Raw genomic sequence first — 20,396 nt, 5'->3', positions numbered from 1 at the left:
GTTCCAACTGTTACCAGTGCACTCCTTTTTCCTCTTTGAATAACATATGCCAAATCAATATCCTCCTGACATCATCTTTAAATCAACATGCAATCAATTCCAGTCACAGGCTCTATTCTGCGCCCTTTCTTCAGCTGTGTTGAAATATCATAACTTCAAGGAGTAATGTCAGAACTCCAAATAACTATTTACCCAACCCTTCTAGAAATTAAAATTAAGGATTACATCCCTGTCATTAGCAAAATGTATTTTTAATCTTTCAGAGTTTAGACCAAATGAAAGGTTCTGGAGCGCTGTAGCCTTGGTTAGATAACTGTAGTATATGAATCCTTATCTCAAAATCTATCCTGTAGATTTGTTTTAAAATTCAATTTTATTGCAGGGATCAGTTCTTGAATCCAATAATCTAAGAAATAAGTAATTCTGTCAGCCTGCTATATATTATAATATTAATAGCCATTCTTATTTCATCTGCATAGATATTGTCATTTTTTTTAAATGCCACTGAAATTACAAAAGAACAGGTTTAAGATTAGGAAAATGTTTTTTTTCTAGCATACAAGAGATGACATCATATATAGGTATTTTTCTAAACTGTACCAATTTCTTTCATGGCTTCAGCTTGCAGGAAATAAGGCACTTGTATACACATATACAACAAGCAAGTGAAAGTGGTATTTTTCCTCGTTATACATCAGCATTTCTGATATAGTGGCAGGAGCTGTCCTCTGAATCTTAACATCATTATCATTCATCATTGTCATCTTTCCCCACGGAACTGTAACCATGTTAGAGATGATGGTCAGTGCAATGTTTTTCAAGCACGCAAAGTCATTTGAAAAAAATCACCATTCAAGCAAAGGAAACATATACTGTTGGAAAATCCATCTGAATATCTGGGCACAATGTTGACTTTTGTGAGGGTTTTTTCTTCCATATCTTAGGTAGAGTTCTCAATGTCTTACCTTGGGAAGAAAACACATGTGTCTATCAATAGTTAAAGAAAAAAACAGCCTCATTTGGACATATATTTGTTGAGCATATTCCACATTACAAAAGCATGACAATTAACATGGCCAAAGGTGGCTTGAAAAATAATAAACAGATCCTGAGTCCACACTACATTGTGTGATTACTGTGCAGACTCTAGGTCAACTGTTTCTCAACCTTAACAACTTGAAGAGGTATGGACTTCAACTCCCAGAATTCTTCTTCTGAATGGCTTCTGAAGTTGAAGTCAACATACCTTTGAGTTGCCAAAGAAATACTGCTCTAAGTACTTAAACTGGGAGTAGTTGCACCCGAGAAAGTGATTTGGATATATCTTGGAGGTAATAATGCAATATGTAATTCATTGTTTGTGACATGAGGATCCATCTTGAGACTACTGCTCCAGATGCTTGGGTACACAATAAGACAATAAAGTCTGGAATATGTGTCTGTGTTTGTTTGTGTGTTAATTACATGATTTGAGACTGGGAAAAGGGGTAATTGGGTCAACCAACAAATCTAAAACATCAAAATAGCATTTGAAAAAAATCAATTTTAAATTTTCATTGCTTTTTTCCCCAACTACCCCTGCCTTAACAAAAGTGTCATGTCTGGTGTGAAGAGAATTTCTACCTCTTAGAGAAGAGGTGCAGAGCCTAAAACCTTAAAAGCCTCTAGAGGTCTAAAGGCTACCTTTCTAAATGCTGCAACTGAACAATGATTTATATTACTGCAGAATAATTTAAAATACTGAATGTAAATAATTTAGTAAATGATGAAATGCATAGGACAGCATCAGCTTAACTGTATTTAATTCATTTTGTTTGCTCTTAGTTACAATTATGTTTCTAGTCTTGGTTCCATCCATTTTTTGTCCTGACTCATCCGCGTCCTGGAGTGCAGATCCAACCCCTTAGACAATAACTGAGTACACTCTCAGAATGAACACAGTTGTACATTCCTGCCCTAGAGATTAATATGAACTTCTCCATTTGGACTCTCCGAAATCTTATAGGACAGTAGCAGAAGAAATTTTTGATATGAGTCCATCTCCATTTTTCCTTTGGTCGTGCCCTACAACTGAAAGAAATGTTGTGTAGTACTGAAGTAACTGGCTTGAGATTATTTATTATTAAGCAGAAAACTTTAAAATATTAAGGATATTAGGAATGTTTCTGCAGGAATCAAATGTATGAGGTAAATTTTAAAAAAAAATCAGTACAGGGATACACATTCAAATCCAACAGAAGATATTCTACTGCCTCCTTTAAAACATTCACACATTGATTCTGAAAAGTAAAGCAGAACATAACAAGAGAATGAGATTATGGAGCCTTCCACAAAGGGTAATCTTTTTGTTCTCTTGTTCCTTCCTAGGCCCTCTTTCCTCTTCTAAAGAAAAATCTCAAAATCATTTGAGATCTTGAAAGATAGCTCAGAGTTCTCCAAGAAGGTTTCAGTATCTCAAAAGATTTTAGTGTTCAGAAGAAAAATCCCACAATATAGCTTACTCCCAGATATCCATGCACAAGACAGCAGTCATTTTATTCCTCAAAATGGAGACACTGCTCTTTTAGTACACAATGCTGGCTGAATGTAGATCTGAACAAATACTATTGCAGAGATGAACAAATCTCTCAGAAGGGTACTTCAAAAAGGGAGCAAAGCATCTTTCTGAATGCAACCCTTAAAGCAACAAAAAGATACATCATTAAACCATGATTCATAATTGCATCTCCTGATTCCTCATACAACCACACATTCTCATAATTAACATAGATCATACCTCTCCAGTTCAAACCAGGGAAATTTTTCTAAGTTACTGGGTAAGAGCACGCTTTTCTTCTTGAAGAAGAGCTCTTTCTGCTGGGTAATTCATTTGCTTCAGATGATTGCTGGGGATGAGAAGTGTTTTTTTTTAAATATATGCTTTTATCCACTGGAAGGTACCGTAGCGTATGTAGAATATGTCTTGAAAGGTGAGATAAACATAAGAAGGGAGGCAGAAAAATAAATGAATCAAATCCGGCCAATTCCAAACAGAAGACCCAGCTACTGTTTTATATGTTCTTTTTTTCAAGAGTGCTGGATTAAGCAAATGTTGTCTAACCAAAAAATAGAGAACACTTTCTCTCTTCTTGCGCTCCAGTTCTCTCTTACCACCAGCCCATTTTCTCATTTTCCAGCTCTCTCTTTTCCTTTCTTCCTTTTCCCACCTAATCATTTGCAGTTGAACAAAGGGAAATGGTCTGAACCAGAAACATGAACCAAATGTATTTCATATTGAACAATGCTTATCACTCATCATTCTTATTGCATCAAAGAAGCCAACAAGATATTCTTTACATAGATATTACTATGTTCTTTTATTTTTTCTATATTCAATAAATTAGCTATGATAATCTGCTAGGCTTGCCTGATCTTAGCTGAAACGTGGATATTCAGCCTTTTTAATATACACTGCTCAGGGCAACTTGTAATAGAAATAAAAATCTCAAGGTTCCAATAATTTTCTGTACAAACCTAAATAATTTTAAGAATCTCTTTGTAGCTCTTAAACATAAGTTTACAAAAAAAGAAAGAAAAGAAAGAAAGATCCAAACAGGAGCATAAAGTAGAATCTACATGGGTTAAATTGATCAGAGTTATCCAACAATGCCAAAACTTTCACCAATGACAAAACCTTTAAGAATATCAAAGTTTCTACATTAAATCAGATCAAGGTGAGCTACTTCCTCTGTCCATTATCAACAGTACGAGCCAGATGCTTTGAAAAGCTCATACTATACCTTCAACTTTACTATTTACTCAGTTTCTTCTCAACAAAAAAAGGTTCCAAATAACTCTCAAAGGCAATAAGCATTAGGGATGGATGAAACTTCAACTCAAAACTTTGATTTGCTTGAAGCAGCTTTTCAGACAATTGATCTTCCAATCAATTTGAAAAGTGGACTTTTACATAAGAATATACATGTTTCTGTTGTATTGCATTTTCAAATTAAATTAATATCATTATTTAAACTGAGTCTTCCAACTTCAGCTTCCAAAGAAAACACACACATCAATAGACAAGTGTCCACAAATCTGTCACAGCATTTAAAATCCACCTAAACCCTTCTTATGTGGGCATTCATCCATGTGGGAGCACCTTCCATGACGCTGTGCCATGCAACTGTAGCGTGTATGGGAATTTTCATGATCACACAAGCTGTGCCAATCATCTGTGTTCCCTAGCACAACTAGTGTTTTCCCATCCTAAATAGATGGAAAGGTACTGTATTAAGGCGAACATTTCCAGTGAATAATTTCTGCATCAGAAAGATATTTCTGATGTAACTGGATCTGTAGGAATAAAAGACCTGTGCTTTAAAGGGAAAGGGTATATACCAGTGCTGGGTTTCAATTTATTTTACTACTGGTTTGCTCATTCATGTACACACGCAGAAGCATCCCACCGTCACCACTACCGGTTCGCCAAATCCGGGGCGAACCGGCAGAAACCCACCTCTGGTATATATCTTTCCATGTTTTCCAGTTTTTAACAGATGCAGATGTTTGGTTGCATTTTTGCCACAGTGGAGTCAGCGAGTTGGATGACTATATAAATCTGTTTAATAAATAAAAATGAATTTTAATAACTTCTTTTAAATTATTTAGTTGTGTATGTTACTGTTATATCTCTCTCAATATAAAATGATGAAATAAAAAGCTTCAATCTCTAATGTAGTTTTTGAAACATCCATTTGTTTCTTAATTACTTTCCTTTAATAAATCAGGTTTCTAATATTAAGGGGCAAGAGGTAGAAATCTCTTTTCATTCTCCCAAGCCATGTGTTAGTTCTTTGAAATAGCAAGGTATCTTACCATTGGACACTCCATGTGCAAAACTGCATGCACAACTTGTCATGTCGATCTATGCAAGAGCAGCGTGATGGAGATCTTTCTGATGAATGCAAACTCTTGTGGAACTGCTCTGTGGACCTTTTGACCCGGAAATTTCCCCTGTAATTAGCCAACCCATATGGAACAGTTTTCCTGTAACAAGAGATGCAGAAATATCATCACAATTCAAAATTATTATTACAATTTCGCCTATAAGTAAGTGAATGAGGGATAGGAGCTCTGGTGGGAACAGCAGTAGAAAAATCTGGAAATTCTTCTCCAAACCAAATTAAAATCCACCGCGAAAATGAGTAAGAAGCTTAATAATGTTCACCTATATTTTGACTTCTAAAGAGAAAGGAAAGAAACCTTTACCAGGAGGCCCTAAGACCTGAACCCAAGTTCAGCATGTCTCATGGCAGAATTTCTATGTCAGATATGCTGGAAAACAGAGAGATATAGGTTACTTACTAATTGCCAACCTGTCATCTTAGGCAATAGACATTCCAGACCTCAAGCACATGTGCAGTCTTATCAGTTTTCAAGTGGGGCGTCCAGGGGGAGGGGGGAAAGATCACATATAAAGTCTGGAAGATGCCTTCTCCCATTACATTCACTTAGCTGCAACAAGTCACTTCTAATTTATGTGATCCAAACCAACCATCTGAAAATGTAGTGGAGTTTAATTTTGAAAAAGATGATAAACCTCTTTCTTTTCTTTGTTTTCCAAAAAGCAGAAATTTATCTTATTCAATGTTGTTTTCTGCTCATACAGAATTTAAAATTTTCAACATGATTTTATTTTATTTCTTTTAGAATTTAAGAAATCGAATCACCTAAAGTTCTCATGGAATTTCAGCAACAAAACTTCAAACTTTAATTATTGAGGAAGGACTAAGTATTTTACAGTAGAATATAACCTAGTTTATTCTAGATCTCGCAAAGAACAGAATTGACTACCTGACACATTTAGAATATAGCAAACAGGAATAGGAAGGAGTAAATAAATTGATAGTAGCTTATTTGTGGTAATGTTTTTCAGAAAACATATTGGTCTCCCCCCCCCCAAATCCATCAAACTTTTCAGCAAGCAAAAACATGACCAATTTCTATTGAAATATAGTAGTGTCTTTATGGGAATAAAGGCACTGTGGTGGCTCAGCGGTTAAGATGCTAGGCTTGTTGGATGACCTGAGCTCCACATGATGGAATAGCTCCCATCCTCAGTACAATACAATACAATACAACAGCAGAGTTGGAAGGGACCTTGGAGGTCTTCTAGTCCAACCCCCTGCCTAGGCAGGAAACCCTATACCATTCCAGACAAATGGCTATCCAACATCATCTTAAAGACTTCCAGTGTTGGGGCATTCACAAGTTGCTTATCCTAGCTCATCCTAGCTCCTGTCAACCTAGCAGTTCGAAAGCATATAAATGCAACCTGATAAATAGGTAATACTTTGGTGGGAACATAACAATGCTCCATGATTTCGTGCTGGCCACATGACCACGGAAATGTCTTCAGACAATGCTGGTTCAATGGTCCTGAAACAGAGATGAGCATCACCCCCTATAGTCAGCAACGAGTAAAATCCACAGGCATTCCCAATATTTACAATGGGAACAGAGGAAAAGAGAAAGCATTTATCAAGAACTTCAACTATCAATGTGTGCATTTCATAGTTCTTTAGAAGGACAGAATTTGTTTTTAAAGCCAGTTTAGTCCTTAATTAATTCAAAAACTGTGAAATCTTGTAATCACTGTGTTTTAGATGCATGCAGTGATTTAGTTCCAGAGTACTCAGCTTCCTACATACCACCTTATAAGACTTCATGACTGGGAGAACATGGATTAAATTACTGTAGAAATGGGATAATATTCACCATTGGCAGAAATTAAGGCTATTTAAGTAATTAAGCATTGCAGTGAATTAAATAAACTAGCATCGAATTTTGCTGTGGATAGTTAAGAGTCTACATGTATTCAACTCTTTTCCCTCTATGATTTATTAAAGTATGTTTTTACTAAAGGAGAAAAGAATAATCATCCCCTACTATTTAACATATACATGAAAGATCATATATTTCTTCCTTGGTTGCGTCCGCCGAGTCACGCCCAGCCGCCCTGTTCAGGATAACCCGCTCCCTCCTTAATAGGAGGGATGCGGGAGACCCCTTGCAGGGTAGGGCTGAGGATTATGCTCAATTCTTGGCGGACAAAGTAGCTCGGTTGCGATCGGACTTGGACTCCACCGCAGTAGATCCAGCTGAGACACAGGAGGATCATTTGCCACATCAGTTCTGGGTTGAGTTCCAGGAAGTTGCCTCTGGGGATGTGGACAAGGCCATCCGAGCTGTAAGTGCCTCCACTTGTATTCTGGACCCGTGTCCCTCCTGGCTGGTGGCTAACAGCAGGGAGGTGACACATGGCTGGATCCAGGCGGTTGTCACCGCCTCTCTTCGGGAGGGGCACTTCCCCGCCGTACTCAAAACGGCGGTGGTGAGACCCCTCCTAAAGAAACCATCGTTAGATCCAGCCATCTTAAACAACTTTCGTCCTGTCTCCAACCTTCCCTTTATCGGGAAGGTTGTTGAGAAAGTGGTGGCCTTTCAGCTTCGACGGGCCTTGGAGGAAGCTAGCTATCTTGACCCCTTCCAGTCCGGCTTCAGACCTGGTTACAGCACAGAAACCGCTTTGGTCGCATTGACCGATGATCTCTGGAGGGCCAGAGATGGAGGCTATGCGTCCATCCTGGTTCTCCTTGACCTCTCAGCGGCTTTCGATACCATCGACCATGGTATCCTTCTGCGACGACTGCGGGAGGTGGGAGTGGGAGGCACTGTTTTGCGGTGGTTCTCCTCTTACCTCTCGGACAGGTCGCAGTCGGTGTTAGTGGGGGGGCAGAGATCGTCCCTGAGGCCCCTAACATGTGGAGTACCTCAGGGTTCGGTCCTATCCCCCCTACTATTTAACATATACATGAAACCGCTGGGCGAGATCATTCGGAGGCACGGGATAAAATACCATCAATATGCGGACGATACACAATTGTATCTGTCCGCCCCGTGCCAACTCAATGAAGCGGTGGACGTGATGAACCGGGGTCTGGAGGCCGTTAAGGACTGGATGAGTGCTAACAAACTGGTGCTCAACCCGGATAAGACCGAGTGGCTGTTGTGTTTCCCCCCCAATAATTTGGCTAATACACCAACGCTTAGGCTGGGGGGTCAAATTTTATACCCCTCAGATAGGGTCCGCAACTTAGGAGTCCTCCTGGATCCACAGCTGACTTTTGACCACCAGCTGTCAGCTGTGACCAGGGGGGCATTTGCCCAGGTTCGCCTGGTCCGCCAGTTGCGGCCCTACCTAGATCGGGGGGCCCTCACAACAGTCACTCGAGCCCTTGTGATCTCTAGACTGGAATACTGCAATGGGCTCTACATGGGGTTGCCCCTGAAGTGCATCCGGCGACTACAGCTAGTCCAAAATGCAGCCGCGCGAGTGATAGTGGGCGCACCTCGGTTCGCCCACGTTACACCTGTCCTCCGCGAGCTGCACTGGCTGCCTGTTGGTCTCCGGGTGCGCTTCAGGATAATGATGACCATCTTTAAAGCACTCCATGGTAGTGGATCTAGGTACTTGAGAGACCGCCTTCTGCCGATTACCTCCCTAAATCGACCAATCAGATCGCACAGACTGGGCCTCCTCCGAATTCCATCTGCCAGTCAATGTCGACTGGCGACCACACGGAGGAGAGCCTTTTCTGTTGCTGCCCCGACCCTATGGAACGAGCTCCCCATGGAGATCCGCACCCTCACCACGACCCAGACCTTCCGCGCAGCCCTCAAGATCTGGCTCTCCCAGCAGGCCTGGGGATAGGCTTCCAATTACCCGCCCGAGTGTTTGATTGCTGAATGAAAGCTGTGTTTTATTATTTTTCTTTTGTTCACAAAGTGTTTGTTTTGACCTTGCACTTCCCCTCCCCTGTGGTTGTAAGCCGCCCTGAGTCCCCTCAGGGAAAAGGGCGGCATATAAATCCCAATAAACCTAAACCTAAACCTAATAAGCATGGCAAAAAAATTAAAACATATTATGCAACAAACTACATATGAATATGAGTGTAAGGGGATATGTTTGACATATAACCATATGAGACATATTCATTTCAGGAAAAACTGAATTACCTAAGATATAACTTTGAGACTTTGGGATTTTGGCTTTTGTTTTGAAATCGAGATATATTTGCCAGCTATTAATCTCAAGAGCTTATCAAATGAACAGCAAACACAACCATTAAAAACAGCTAACCAAGTAACATGTGGAAATTATACAAAATCTTAAATTGTGCAGTCATTGGCCTATTTAACATTTAATTTAGCAAATACTGCCTTATGCCAAACGTATCTAGCTCCATCTAATCTTTCCTGATAAAATCAAATTTTAACTTGTATCAATTATGCTATATATTTAACAAGAGAATAGGGAGGCTGAATTTAGGAACTTCAGAACACAATGCTATGTGGTCACCTTCTTGTATCTGGTGTCCTTGAATGGCCCAACCATAGTGACTATCACCATTAGAAATTATAGCAGCTGGCACAACTCACTTTCAGGGCTTCAAGTAAAAAAAAAAAAGGCTGCCTGCCACTTTAGGAATAAGCAGGACAGGATGCATTGAATTATCAGTACTGCACACTAAACAATCTGGCCATGTTTGAATAAAATAATAACAACATAAAATAAGAAAAGAATAAAATTGACATTAGAAATGGTAATACCAAAACAAAGGAAGGAATGTTGCACTCCCTGTGATAGAAAGGGGTGCTTAGTTTCTGAATAAAAAAAACACAAAGGTCCATTTTATCGTGTAAACATAAGGAGGAATTTATCAAACAGTTCATTCCTATTAGTGTGAGTTAAACAAAGGCTCTTACTACAAGCTTTAATCAGCTCACCCTTATAATGCCTGAGTTAAACCCAACCCCATAAATAATCAATATCAAAAAATAATTGTCTGCACCTATGTTTCTTTTTTGTGGGACCACAGTTTATATTCCTATTCCCATTTCAATGGGAAGTATTATTCCCTAATTAAGATAAAAATTTAATATATTTTATACAAGCAGGTATAATCCATAAAGTTTATGCTGCAACAAATTCATTAATCTTTAAATTACCATAAAAAGAATTTGGGCATCAGATACCCATTTTGTGGGCATCATGGTTGAGTATCAGACTGCCATCTGGTAAAAGAAATTCTGCAACATTGGTTACAAACTATGATTTCACTCAGCAATGTAAATTGAGCAGATCTATTATTTATTTTGTAACTCCTGTAAAGAATATTAAATTCCAAAGCTCAATGATAAATTAGAATCAGGACCATACACACAAGTCCTGTCTGGTAAACAACATGCTTCTCATATTTTGTTTAGCCAAAGTTATGCTTCTTCTCTTAGCAACAATTAGCAAGATATTGTCTGAATTCAATCTCCATGTCTGTCTGGAAATTATATGAAAAAATAAAATGTTACATTAATTAGTGGTTTAAAAGAGCAAGCAAATATGCATATCCCTCCCCATTTAATTACAAAGAGATTTAGTTAAATGTAATTCTGCCAATATTTTGGAAAGGAATCAAACCAAAACAATGTCAATAATACTTTTGAGGAGATCAAACCCTTTTAGGTTTCAGGAAAGGAAGAATACATAAGTTTCCACTTTAACTGGAATTAAATACTTTAATTTTGGAACACATTTTGCAACCAGAGTACTCCTATGAGATTCACATAATATGAAAGTATTTGTATACAATTTGTATTTGTATGAACTATTCTTGTAATAGTCTGTGACGTTTTCAGTAGGCATCACCAAGAAATTTACTATGAGTTTTGATGTTTTGGTTTCTCTGGAGAATTGAATAATTATTTGGTTCAATTAGAATGATAAAAATATTCTCCCAAAATAGTCTTGCACTATTGCCTCCTAGGCTGATTCGTGTAAATCTGTTTTGTTAATTTTCTTTAATACCTTTTAACCAAACTATTCCAGTTCCATCTGACTTCAGTAAGTTTCCCAGATTCAGCCCTTGTTTCTGCATTCTGAGATTAGTCATACTAATGCTGCTTCTTCTACTACTACTGTGTCTAGCTCACATTTTAAACTGCCAGAATTAAGCCACCTTCTTGGCTTTGTCATTGGCCAAAAATAAGTCATTATCAGTACATATCTCTGGTAGTAGTCAACATACCAGCAGATGAGCTTTGCTCTTCATATAGGGGGTTGATATCTGCTAAGCGACTCCACTTAAGAATATTGGTTTTACATTTAGGCACTCCAACTCTCAACCTATTCCGAATCCTCCAAGTAGTATAAGGAAGATCAGATCCTTCAGCCATAATTTCCTTTAATAACAATAGCACTTAAGACTTATATACCGCTTTACAGTGCTTTATAGCCCCCTCTAAGCAGTTTACAGAATCAGCATATGTTATTCCTTGCATAGTGGTCTCCTTTCTCCATCTTTTAATTCGATTTTGCTCTTGTGTATGCTCAATAATATTTATTATTGCCATAAAGCTATTCTTAGATCTGAGTGGTGGGCTTGAGGTACATGTCCACTCAGAGGTTGTTGAGGATCATTCTCTTGCTTAGTTCTCTTGGCATCTGTTGCTACTTATCTCCTGATCTTAGATAGGGCAATGCCAGCTAGAGGATATATTTTCTCAATTGGTGAATTGAGTACTGCTTCACTGACGGAGATAGCAACTTTTTTTGCATATGCAGATGCGTCCCACAATGGAGCAGGATACTCTGCTGCAGAGATGCTCAAGACCAAAGCTGATCTGCGTAATGTAGATGGTTGAGCTCCCAATGATATTGATCTCCTGATATTGTTCCTCAAGCTGACTTTAGTCTTAGTGTTAGGCAATGTTTAAAAGTGAGCATTCTGTTGAGTATCATGCCAAGATACTTTGATGTTGGACAGTGCTGTAGTCGGTTCAGGAATGCTGTCAGAATTATTGAGATAATTTACATAAAATGTGATAAGGACTGAAAGGAATAAATGTCAAATATCAAGAAATCTTCAAAATGACAAAGATTATGAAGAAACATTATGAAAACCTTTTGACATCTGAAATGCTTACAAAGAAACAATTATTTATTTATACATTTGTCGCATAAGCTTTTCTTTCCTTGACTGATGAGAGCCACAAACATTCAGATGGTAGACCGCTTCCATATCATCATGCAGTATCAGCACAAACCCTGCAACTAAATATTGCTACCCAAAGATGAAAACATTCCTTTATTTAATTTTCTTGAAATGTTCCAAAAATGCTAAGTGCAATTTCAGTTTTTGGCGAGACTGAAAACATTTCAAGTGAATTGGAGTATGTAAACTCATAATTTCATCCACAAATTGTGCACAAGGGAAGACCATTAATGTACCAGAAAAGAATTGTGAAGTATGTTGTAAAAAAAGGACTATATTTTTCTTATAAGCTCTTTTATGGATGAAGTTGAAGTGTCAACCTTGGTCTTGCTTTCTTTCCATCAGAACAGAAATCTAGAACAGGCCTGCACAATTCAGAGGAGAAAGGGACTAATTAACACCTTAAAAATACTTGGTGGTCACAAAGGAACAGCTTGTGTGCCTATTGGCTATTTGGCAGTTATTTGGTGTGGTATCGGTGATGATAATGATGCCAGTGAGACCTGGAGGTATTGAAGACATTTGGCAGGATTCTTCAAGACAGAAAAGTCTGTGAAAGGCAAATCCTTCTTAGCAGTGTCATCTTTGGACAGCAGCAAATTAGTTGTTTAAAAAAATAAATAGCTGTTGGGCCCTCCAAGGCTGCTTGGTAGGCTACATATGACCTGGAGCCACATATTGTTTGGGACTGATCTAAAACAATGAGAAATTTAGAAATACACAACACTATGGGGAGATAATATGCAGTATTCAGCATAAAAATTCCTTCAGATATATCTCAAAGGTGTTTTTTCAAAAGGCAACTGAACTGCTTTTTTTTCCTTCTTCAAGGAAAAAAAACAGTACAGTTGCCTTTTTAAAAAGCACATTTGACATATGCCTGAAGGCATTTTTTTGAAAAAGCACCTTTGAGATAATTATGATCTGAATGACTGAGAATCTCCACAGACATCAGGTATACCATAATCCAAAGAAAAGTTATACTTTAACTATCAGGTTTATAAACTAATTAATACCCACATTATCAATAAAGATACAATCTGTCCATAAAATGTATAATTGTCCATACATGGAAGAGTTTTCTTATTTTTAAAAATCTCCCTGAAGTTGAGCTTGACTCCTGTTGATTACTCACTTGGCAAGAATATGGGTATGATTTGCCATTGCCTTCTTCTGATTGGGGGGGGGGGGGATGTGAGGGAAGATTGGGGTGAAAGGGGATGGATATATTTCAGGTTAGCCTGCAGACTTCCTTGGGGTTCCCATCCAAGTGTTATTTATGAATTTATTTCTAAATATATGGACCTAAGATGGCTGGAAATTATATAGAAACTGACTCGATATCTGGTGGACACCAAGTTGAAAAGTGCTGCTGTACAGAATTTATGGAAATTCCAGATTACGAAACCCAAATATTACCATGATTGAAATAAAATCAGATGAGCCATCTGTCCAGATAACGGTCAGGGTGAATCAGAATCTCAAAAGCTAGTCAATCAGGAGATGGGTGGGCAGTCTTCTTCTGCAGAGTTGATTGGAAACCAGGTAAGAACAAAGCCTTCCGAACGACATATAGCAGTTAGACTTATATACCGCTTTATAGGGCTATCAGCCCTCTCTAAGTGGTTTACAGAGTCAGCATATCGCCCCCACAGTCTGGGTCCTCATTTCACCCACCTCGGAAGGATGGAAGGCTGAGTCAACCTTGAGCCGGTGAGATTAGAACCGCTGAACTGCAGATAACAGTCAGCTGAAGTGGCCTGCAGTACTGCACCCTAACCACTGCGCCACCTCGGCTCTTTTGGCAAATATGACTATCTGCCTAGGCTCACAGAATCACAACCTTCAATAAAAGAACTGGAGCTGGTAATTTGAATAGCAACCTAGGCCAGTGTCCCCATGTACTGGAGTTTTACTTTATGGAATGGGATTTGAGCTGTGAGAATAAATTCGGGTTTGAGATTTGGGGCTGGAAGTAGCAGCTGATATTCACAACGCTTCAAAAATTAATTGTTCCATCCCCCACCACTTTTTTCTTCTAACTTTCTCTTTTATTGCTGTAGGTAATAAATATTCGGGGACACAATGATTCAGTGATTTAAAATGCTGAACTTGTCAGCTGGAAAGCTGACAGTCTGTGTTTGAGACCTAAGCACCGGCCAACAGGGTGAGCTCCCATTATCTGCCCCAGCTCCTGCCCACCTAGCAGTTCAAAATTGCAAATGGGAGTAAGGTGGCGTAGTGCAGTACTGAAGGCTACTTCTGCTGTCTGCCAGCTGACTGTAATTTGGCAGTTCAAATCTCACCAGGCTCAAGGTTGACTCAGCCTTCAATATGCAGATTGAATATGGGGGCAATATGCAGACGCTGTAAACTGCTTAGAGAGGGCTGTAAAGCACTGTAAAGCAGCATTTAAGTCTAAGTGCTAGTACTAGTGCTAGATAAATAGGTACCAGTGGGAAGGTAAGAGCATTCTATGAGCCTAGGCGGATAGTCATATTGGCCACATGTCCACAGAAATATCTTCGGACAATCTTGACTCCCTTGGCTAAGAAACAGAAGTGAGTACTGCCGCTTAAATTCGAACACTACTGGACAGGGGAAATCTTTACCTTTTTCCCCTAATAAATATTTAAAATTCTGGTATAATTATTAACCCTTAGAGCTCATTTTCAAAAAGGGATTTAGTCTTTGATATACAAAGACATGACTAGGGAATTTGGGGAGTTGAATTCCACACATCTTAAAGTTGCCAAAGTTGGCAATCACTGCTAGGATGCCAGAGAAATGGAACAAAGCTGGAGCTAGAGCTTTATGGAAAACCAGAACTGGAATACAATAGATTTAATCCCACTTCTTTCATTTCAGATACACGAATCTTGGTTCTGAATTAATCCCCTTTACCTTAAAATCCAGGAGTTGGCCAATTCTGAAACATATCACTAACAATTCGTGCATCAAGCTACTAATTATTCTAGAAAAAAATCAGGTTTCTGGATGGATAGAATAATGCTTCTGAAGATAGGTATTTAGGATTTTCCCACCCATTTTACAATTAATAGCCATGTTTTTTCTGGTCACAGCCAAAGCAATTATATAATAACAAATTATATATTATAAAATATCAAATTATAATATAATTTAAAAAATAGAAATTTATCTGCCCCAGCTGCTGCCCACTTAGCTGTCAGGCCTGCAGTCATATTCCTTTTTAGGATCTTTAGCCTGCCACACTCTCTATTATTTCATTATACTGTTTCATTAGTGTAGTAATTGGGAGGAGGAATAGAAAGGAGTAGAATTGTGGAATGTGTTGTTGTCTTTCCTTTCTAGAAGCCCAAGGTCATCTTTTGTCTCCGCACCTCTGCACCTGACCGGAACCAGTTGGATGGAGATGCCAGCGTGGCCGAAGAAGATTGGCCCATGTGATGGGTTTATGGGTGTGGGGATTAGATCATGAACTTTCAACTGGATGGTATCCCAGGAAGCTTTTAGATTTGGGATTCCACAGTCTGTGCCAACATGTCTGTCTTATTAAATTGGAACTTTAAGGATAGCTCTGCCTTGGACTCTGATTTAATTCTGCATGATATTTTGAATGCCGACACTAGCAGTTTGAAATCATGCTAATGGGAGTAAGGTGAAATTCTTTCAACTCACAAATTCTTCTGCCAAAGACTCTTTAGGCTCTAGGCTAAGGAAATAGACCAGGCATTTTTCACTTTTCACCTAAGTCTCAGTAGGATCTTGGCATTAAAAATATTTGTAGTCTATGATTCAGCTGGTTAAAGACACTCAAGAGGAAAGCGGGTAAGCCGTATTTCTTCCCAATGACTTAAAATGAGTATTACAGCTTCTGTGAATCTGGCCAGAAGCCAGCTGGGCAGCTGTTATTTAGATTCCCTTTCTGATATTTGGTTGCCCATGTACTACACTTACAGTTACCCTTTACAACACTGGCAACAATAGAAATGAGGTGGGTTATAATGTCCAGACCTTTGTAATGTCATTAAAGGCTGGTATGAATTATGTTATCTGTCTAATAGCATCATAAGTATAGCATGGCTTCTAATGGACACCTCATCATGATATGGCTTGCTTGAAGAAGATAAAACCCTCAACAGAAACACAAGAGGATCTTGGAATAATTTGCTTATAATAACATCCTACAGAGGTCAAGAACTTCCCAGATATTATTAGGAAAGATAAATTTCCCAATTAGACAATAGAAATTCCTCTTTTTTTCACAACAGATGTTCCTTTTGTTTTGGCTACCAATATTTTTAATTCACATTTTGACTTCTTGACTTTTTAAAAAAAAAGGAAATTAAAAAAGGAAATTAGCTCAGGAATTTCCTTTTTTTTTTCAAGGAAATTCCTGAGCTAAATGCACAATATAAACTTAACACTGTTTTCTTTTAATCTCACCCTTAATTCACCACAAAATCGACTTGCAATTATGCAGGCATTATATTCTATTGTGAAGATTCATCTGGTATTTTTCCAAGGAAATGCTTCGCTTAATCCCTGTTGCTAAGTGTCTTTACAGTATGAAAGTGTGTGTGTGTGTGCACGTGCATGCGCTCATAGACACACACAAAAGCAGTGTTGCCCTTTGAGTAGAGTAGAGTAAAGTAGAGTATAGTTAAAAAGTCAAGATGGTGGCAATAATAATATGAATCTCTGCTTGGTTTTTTACTGTATAGACACTCTGAAATGTACTATATTTTATATCATAGCAACTAATTGGAGAAACATGTTGCTTCACCCCAAAGGTGAAGATCACAAAAATAATCACAGAACGGAAACCTATGAACAAATTTTAAAAGACTAATTAACTTGATTATTCCTGCAATGGCAACAAATGATGCTCCCTGTGTTCTTTCCTAATAGCATTGCAGCAAAGTTGCTAAAGGGCAGAAACCTATAGCTACCATTGACAAAAGGCAGTACCTTTCTGGCAGTACTAAAATGCTGAGAGTTACTGAATTTAGGCAAAGGAAAGAAAGCCCTAATATAAGATAATTCCCCCTCCCAGAATGGAAGACTAAACCAAAAAGTATTATAAACATTTTGGGCAATTCCTATTTTCCCAATTTTGTCAACCCAACTCAGAAGTGCCAATTTCCCTCATTAAAGGTATACACATATTTATATGTTTGTATATTTGTGTGCATATATATTTACTGTATATCTGCCAGAAGCTACAATTTTAATTAATTTTAATTAATTACTTTAATTAATATTAATTCATATTTTTGTGGTGTCCAAGACAAAAAAATTTCATGAAAAATAAGGTGCCCTGTTTATAAAGCCAGCTGATCCCCTACATGCATGTATTAACATTCTCTCAAGTAAGAATAAACCAAGGATCCAATCTGGATCAGTCACCAGGACCAGAGGTGTTCTGAGCTTTTGGATTCATGCTGGATCCTATCTTCTTCTTTCTGAGAGAAGATGCCTAGAGAGAAGTTCCCTGTAGATGGGCTCCAGCACGAGGCTGAAAGCTCGGAAGATAAAACCTCTGGCCCCAGTGACCAACCCAGATTGGATCCTGCAACATTATCCTGGGACATGTATATTCGTTTCATTCATAAGAATAAATCACAGAAATACTCAAGCATGTACACACATTGTCTTCTCCTTGCCAAATGGCAAAAGAGAAGTTTAAAAATGGGTGGTGATAAGTAAGAAAGATAAGTAAAGGGGTAGCTACATAAGAAGAGAAAAGAGAACTAACCTGGATGGAGATATGGTGAGGGAGGGAGGGAGGGAGGGAGGGGGAAGGAGAGGGAGATAAAGAATCTGAATACATGTTACGAAATGTAAAATACACCAGGGAAGCAGTCCACTCCAAACAATGCCTAATCTTCAAGGTATCTATGCTATTTAACAACAAAATCTACATGTATCTGCAAGTCATTTGCTTTTTCCAAATAATGTATTTTATTTTTCTCAGTGAAATGTAGAACTCGCATCTATTTAAGTAATTATGTTTGTGTGTGGGGGGGGGGGGGGTTCTTACTAGGTAACTGACTTTTTAAATCACTGCTTGGTAGTATATATATACCGGTAGTATAAATATTTTGAGCCCAAAAGATAGATCCTAGCAGATTCCTATATATTATTGTCATCCATGATCCAATAAAATCTCCAAGAGATACTTCCATGTTCTGTCTTTCCAATCAGAGAAAGTTCACATTCTCAACAGATTAGTAGTTTCTATGTGGAAGAGGAAGGAAGTTACCTCTTTTGGACTGCCTTGAATATAACAACACTTACAAGCACAGAAATTATACAGAGCAAATATAATGTAGTGGTTGTTACAGTGTTGAAATGGTACTATACTGGGAAAACCCTTCACAAGACAGCATCCAGAGAACACTTTGTTCAATATAAATGATGAAGCATTCCATTATAAGCCTGTTGCCCTCGATAAGTGTTGGGCTATAGGTCCAGGATATTGAGGCTGCGTGGCCTCGGCTCTCTTTGGCAAGTAAATATAGAATAGACTGCATTTGGTAGGAATTGTGAAGCATGTAGTAGTACAGAATCATGGCAAAAAGAACAGAAGGGAACGCAAATTTGCCGATGGGTTAAAGAAGGGAAGGGCAAATTCTGTAGCCAGCCCTTAATTCCTGGCTGATGATTGTACTTCAGCTCTACAAAACCCAAGAAACTCCAGGCAAATTGCTGTAGAGCTCCAGACAAAGTGGATATTGATTAAGGTGATTAAGGTGTTAAAATGGCACCTGAAAGACTGAGATTTAAGTTGACTCACAGGCACAGAAACTCCCTGAGTGACTCTGGGCCAGATAGCTTTCTCAGACTAAAAGACAGCATTGTCTAGTGGTTGAATTTGGTTGAAGTGGCACTGGAAAGTTGCCAGAGACCAAGGTTCAAGATTACTCTAAGATACAAAAGTTTATTTTCTCTGCCAACCTGCCTTACCAAATGATTGGTGTGGGAAACAAAAGGGAGAAAGGAATTCTATGTAGGCCATTTTGAGCTTCTGAATTAAAAGCAGGAAATAAATATAGCAAAGGAATATATCATATATTCTTGTTGAATTTTAGATGCCAAAAGAGACTCCAAAAATTGGGTTCTGTTTATCTGTGGATGGGTTTATACTTTTAAAAGTATTCACTTTTTAAAAACTACCTGGATGCCCTATATATTTGAACATAACCCCATAGATGGATAAGGAGACCTTCAGATTTTTAGCCCAAATACCATGAATAAAATGCCACCTATGGATAAGTCAATTATGAAAATTAAAAGATACAAAACTTTTGAGGGTCAGTTGCATTTTTAAAGATATTTTAGTTAAAAATTTTAATCTCAGATGGGTCTTTGCAGATGGGTTTTTATGTGCATATATATGATAAGTAGTTTATCCAGAAATTCACTTGAAAAATAAAAAATATTACACATTTTAAAAGAATCTTTCTTTGGGGATAACTTTTGAAATTGTCATGTTATGTGAAAAAAAATCTAGTTTCTTCTCCAAGGATTTCTAACTGTCAAACACATACAAATTAGTTATAGTCTGAAAAGCAAAATGGCTTCCTCTGTGAGTTACACATAACATAATTGTTGAAATAACTAAGTAGGATAGGAAGAAAGAATATGGACAAAACTGACTTAATTATATTCTATTTTTATTCTATGAAGGGAAAAAATGGTAAAACCTTTGCTTCAATATATTTGCAAAAGCTAATGCTTAAAACATTAGATGGGAGTTCTCTTGCTTCTAATGTATTGACTTTCACTTTATTGCTTTTTTAAATATATGGAAAAAACATACTACAAGTTCACAAAGAAAGTGCAGTGCAATTTATGTTGGAAAGATTGTAATGTAATGTTTCCATTGATATTTGACTATGTGTAAACTGGAATAACTGAACACTTTCCAAGACAGTTGAACTCCTACTGAAATAGTACAAAACATCTCCATTCCAAGGCATTGTTTCTTCTTCTCTCCCCTTAAAATATACAAGGGGAAGAAGTAATTAAATGTTCTGTTCTCTCCTCTCCTACAATCTTGGACCCAAAATACCTGGATCAAATGCAAGACATAAGAAATTAATTTCTGCCTCAATGAGTTTCATAAAGCAAATTTAGAGAGCCTCTACAAATAACAAAGAGAAGTTGTGGGGGCTGTAAATATAAATATTCAGAAGAGGAATGTGAGACAGTACAGAGCTCTTTTGTTTCCTTAAGAATAAATACAGCTTAACCAAGATATCCTAGATCCTAATTTTAAAAAAATCTTCCATTAAATAGTATCTGTTGGGGTTGGGGGTG

General features: G+C 38.0%; 1 protein-coding gene across 5 annotated transcripts in view; it reads right to left on the bottom strand.

Annotated features, from left to right (window-relative positions):
• Window positions 1-580: 580 nt before the first annotated feature.
• EDN3 (endothelin 3) overlaps window positions 581-20,396 on the bottom strand; it is a 49,142-nt gene continuing 29,326 nt past the window's right edge. For 3 of the 5 annotated variants that reach the window (XM_087720527.1, XM_014063573.2, XM_014063574.2), the window contains 3 exons: window positions 4,855-5,025; window positions 2,777-2,885; window positions 581-965 (listed from right to left, as the gene is read on the bottom strand). In XM_087720527.1, the coding sequence (XP_087576653.1) occupies window positions 2,810-2,885; window positions 4,855-5,025 (247 nt within the window). In that variant the 3' untranslated portion in view covers window positions 581-965; window positions 2,777-2,809. Of the gene's footprint in view, window positions 966-2,776; window positions 2,962-4,854; window positions 5,026-20,396 lie in introns of those variants that run through there. The other 2 variants (XM_014063575.2, XM_014063576.2) reach the window with 2 other exon arrangements.

This window comes from Thamnophis sirtalis, unplaced genomic scaffold, assembly GCF_051295495.1.
Source record: "Thamnophis sirtalis isolate CommonGarterSnake01/CBP01778 unplaced genomic scaffold, rThaSir2_p1.2 scaffold_7, whole genome shotgun sequence".
Classification (NCBI taxonomy): Eukaryota; Metazoa; Chordata; class Lepidosauria; order Squamata; family Natricidae; genus Thamnophis; species Thamnophis sirtalis.
This window is presented reverse-complemented; position numbering and strand designations above follow the sequence as displayed.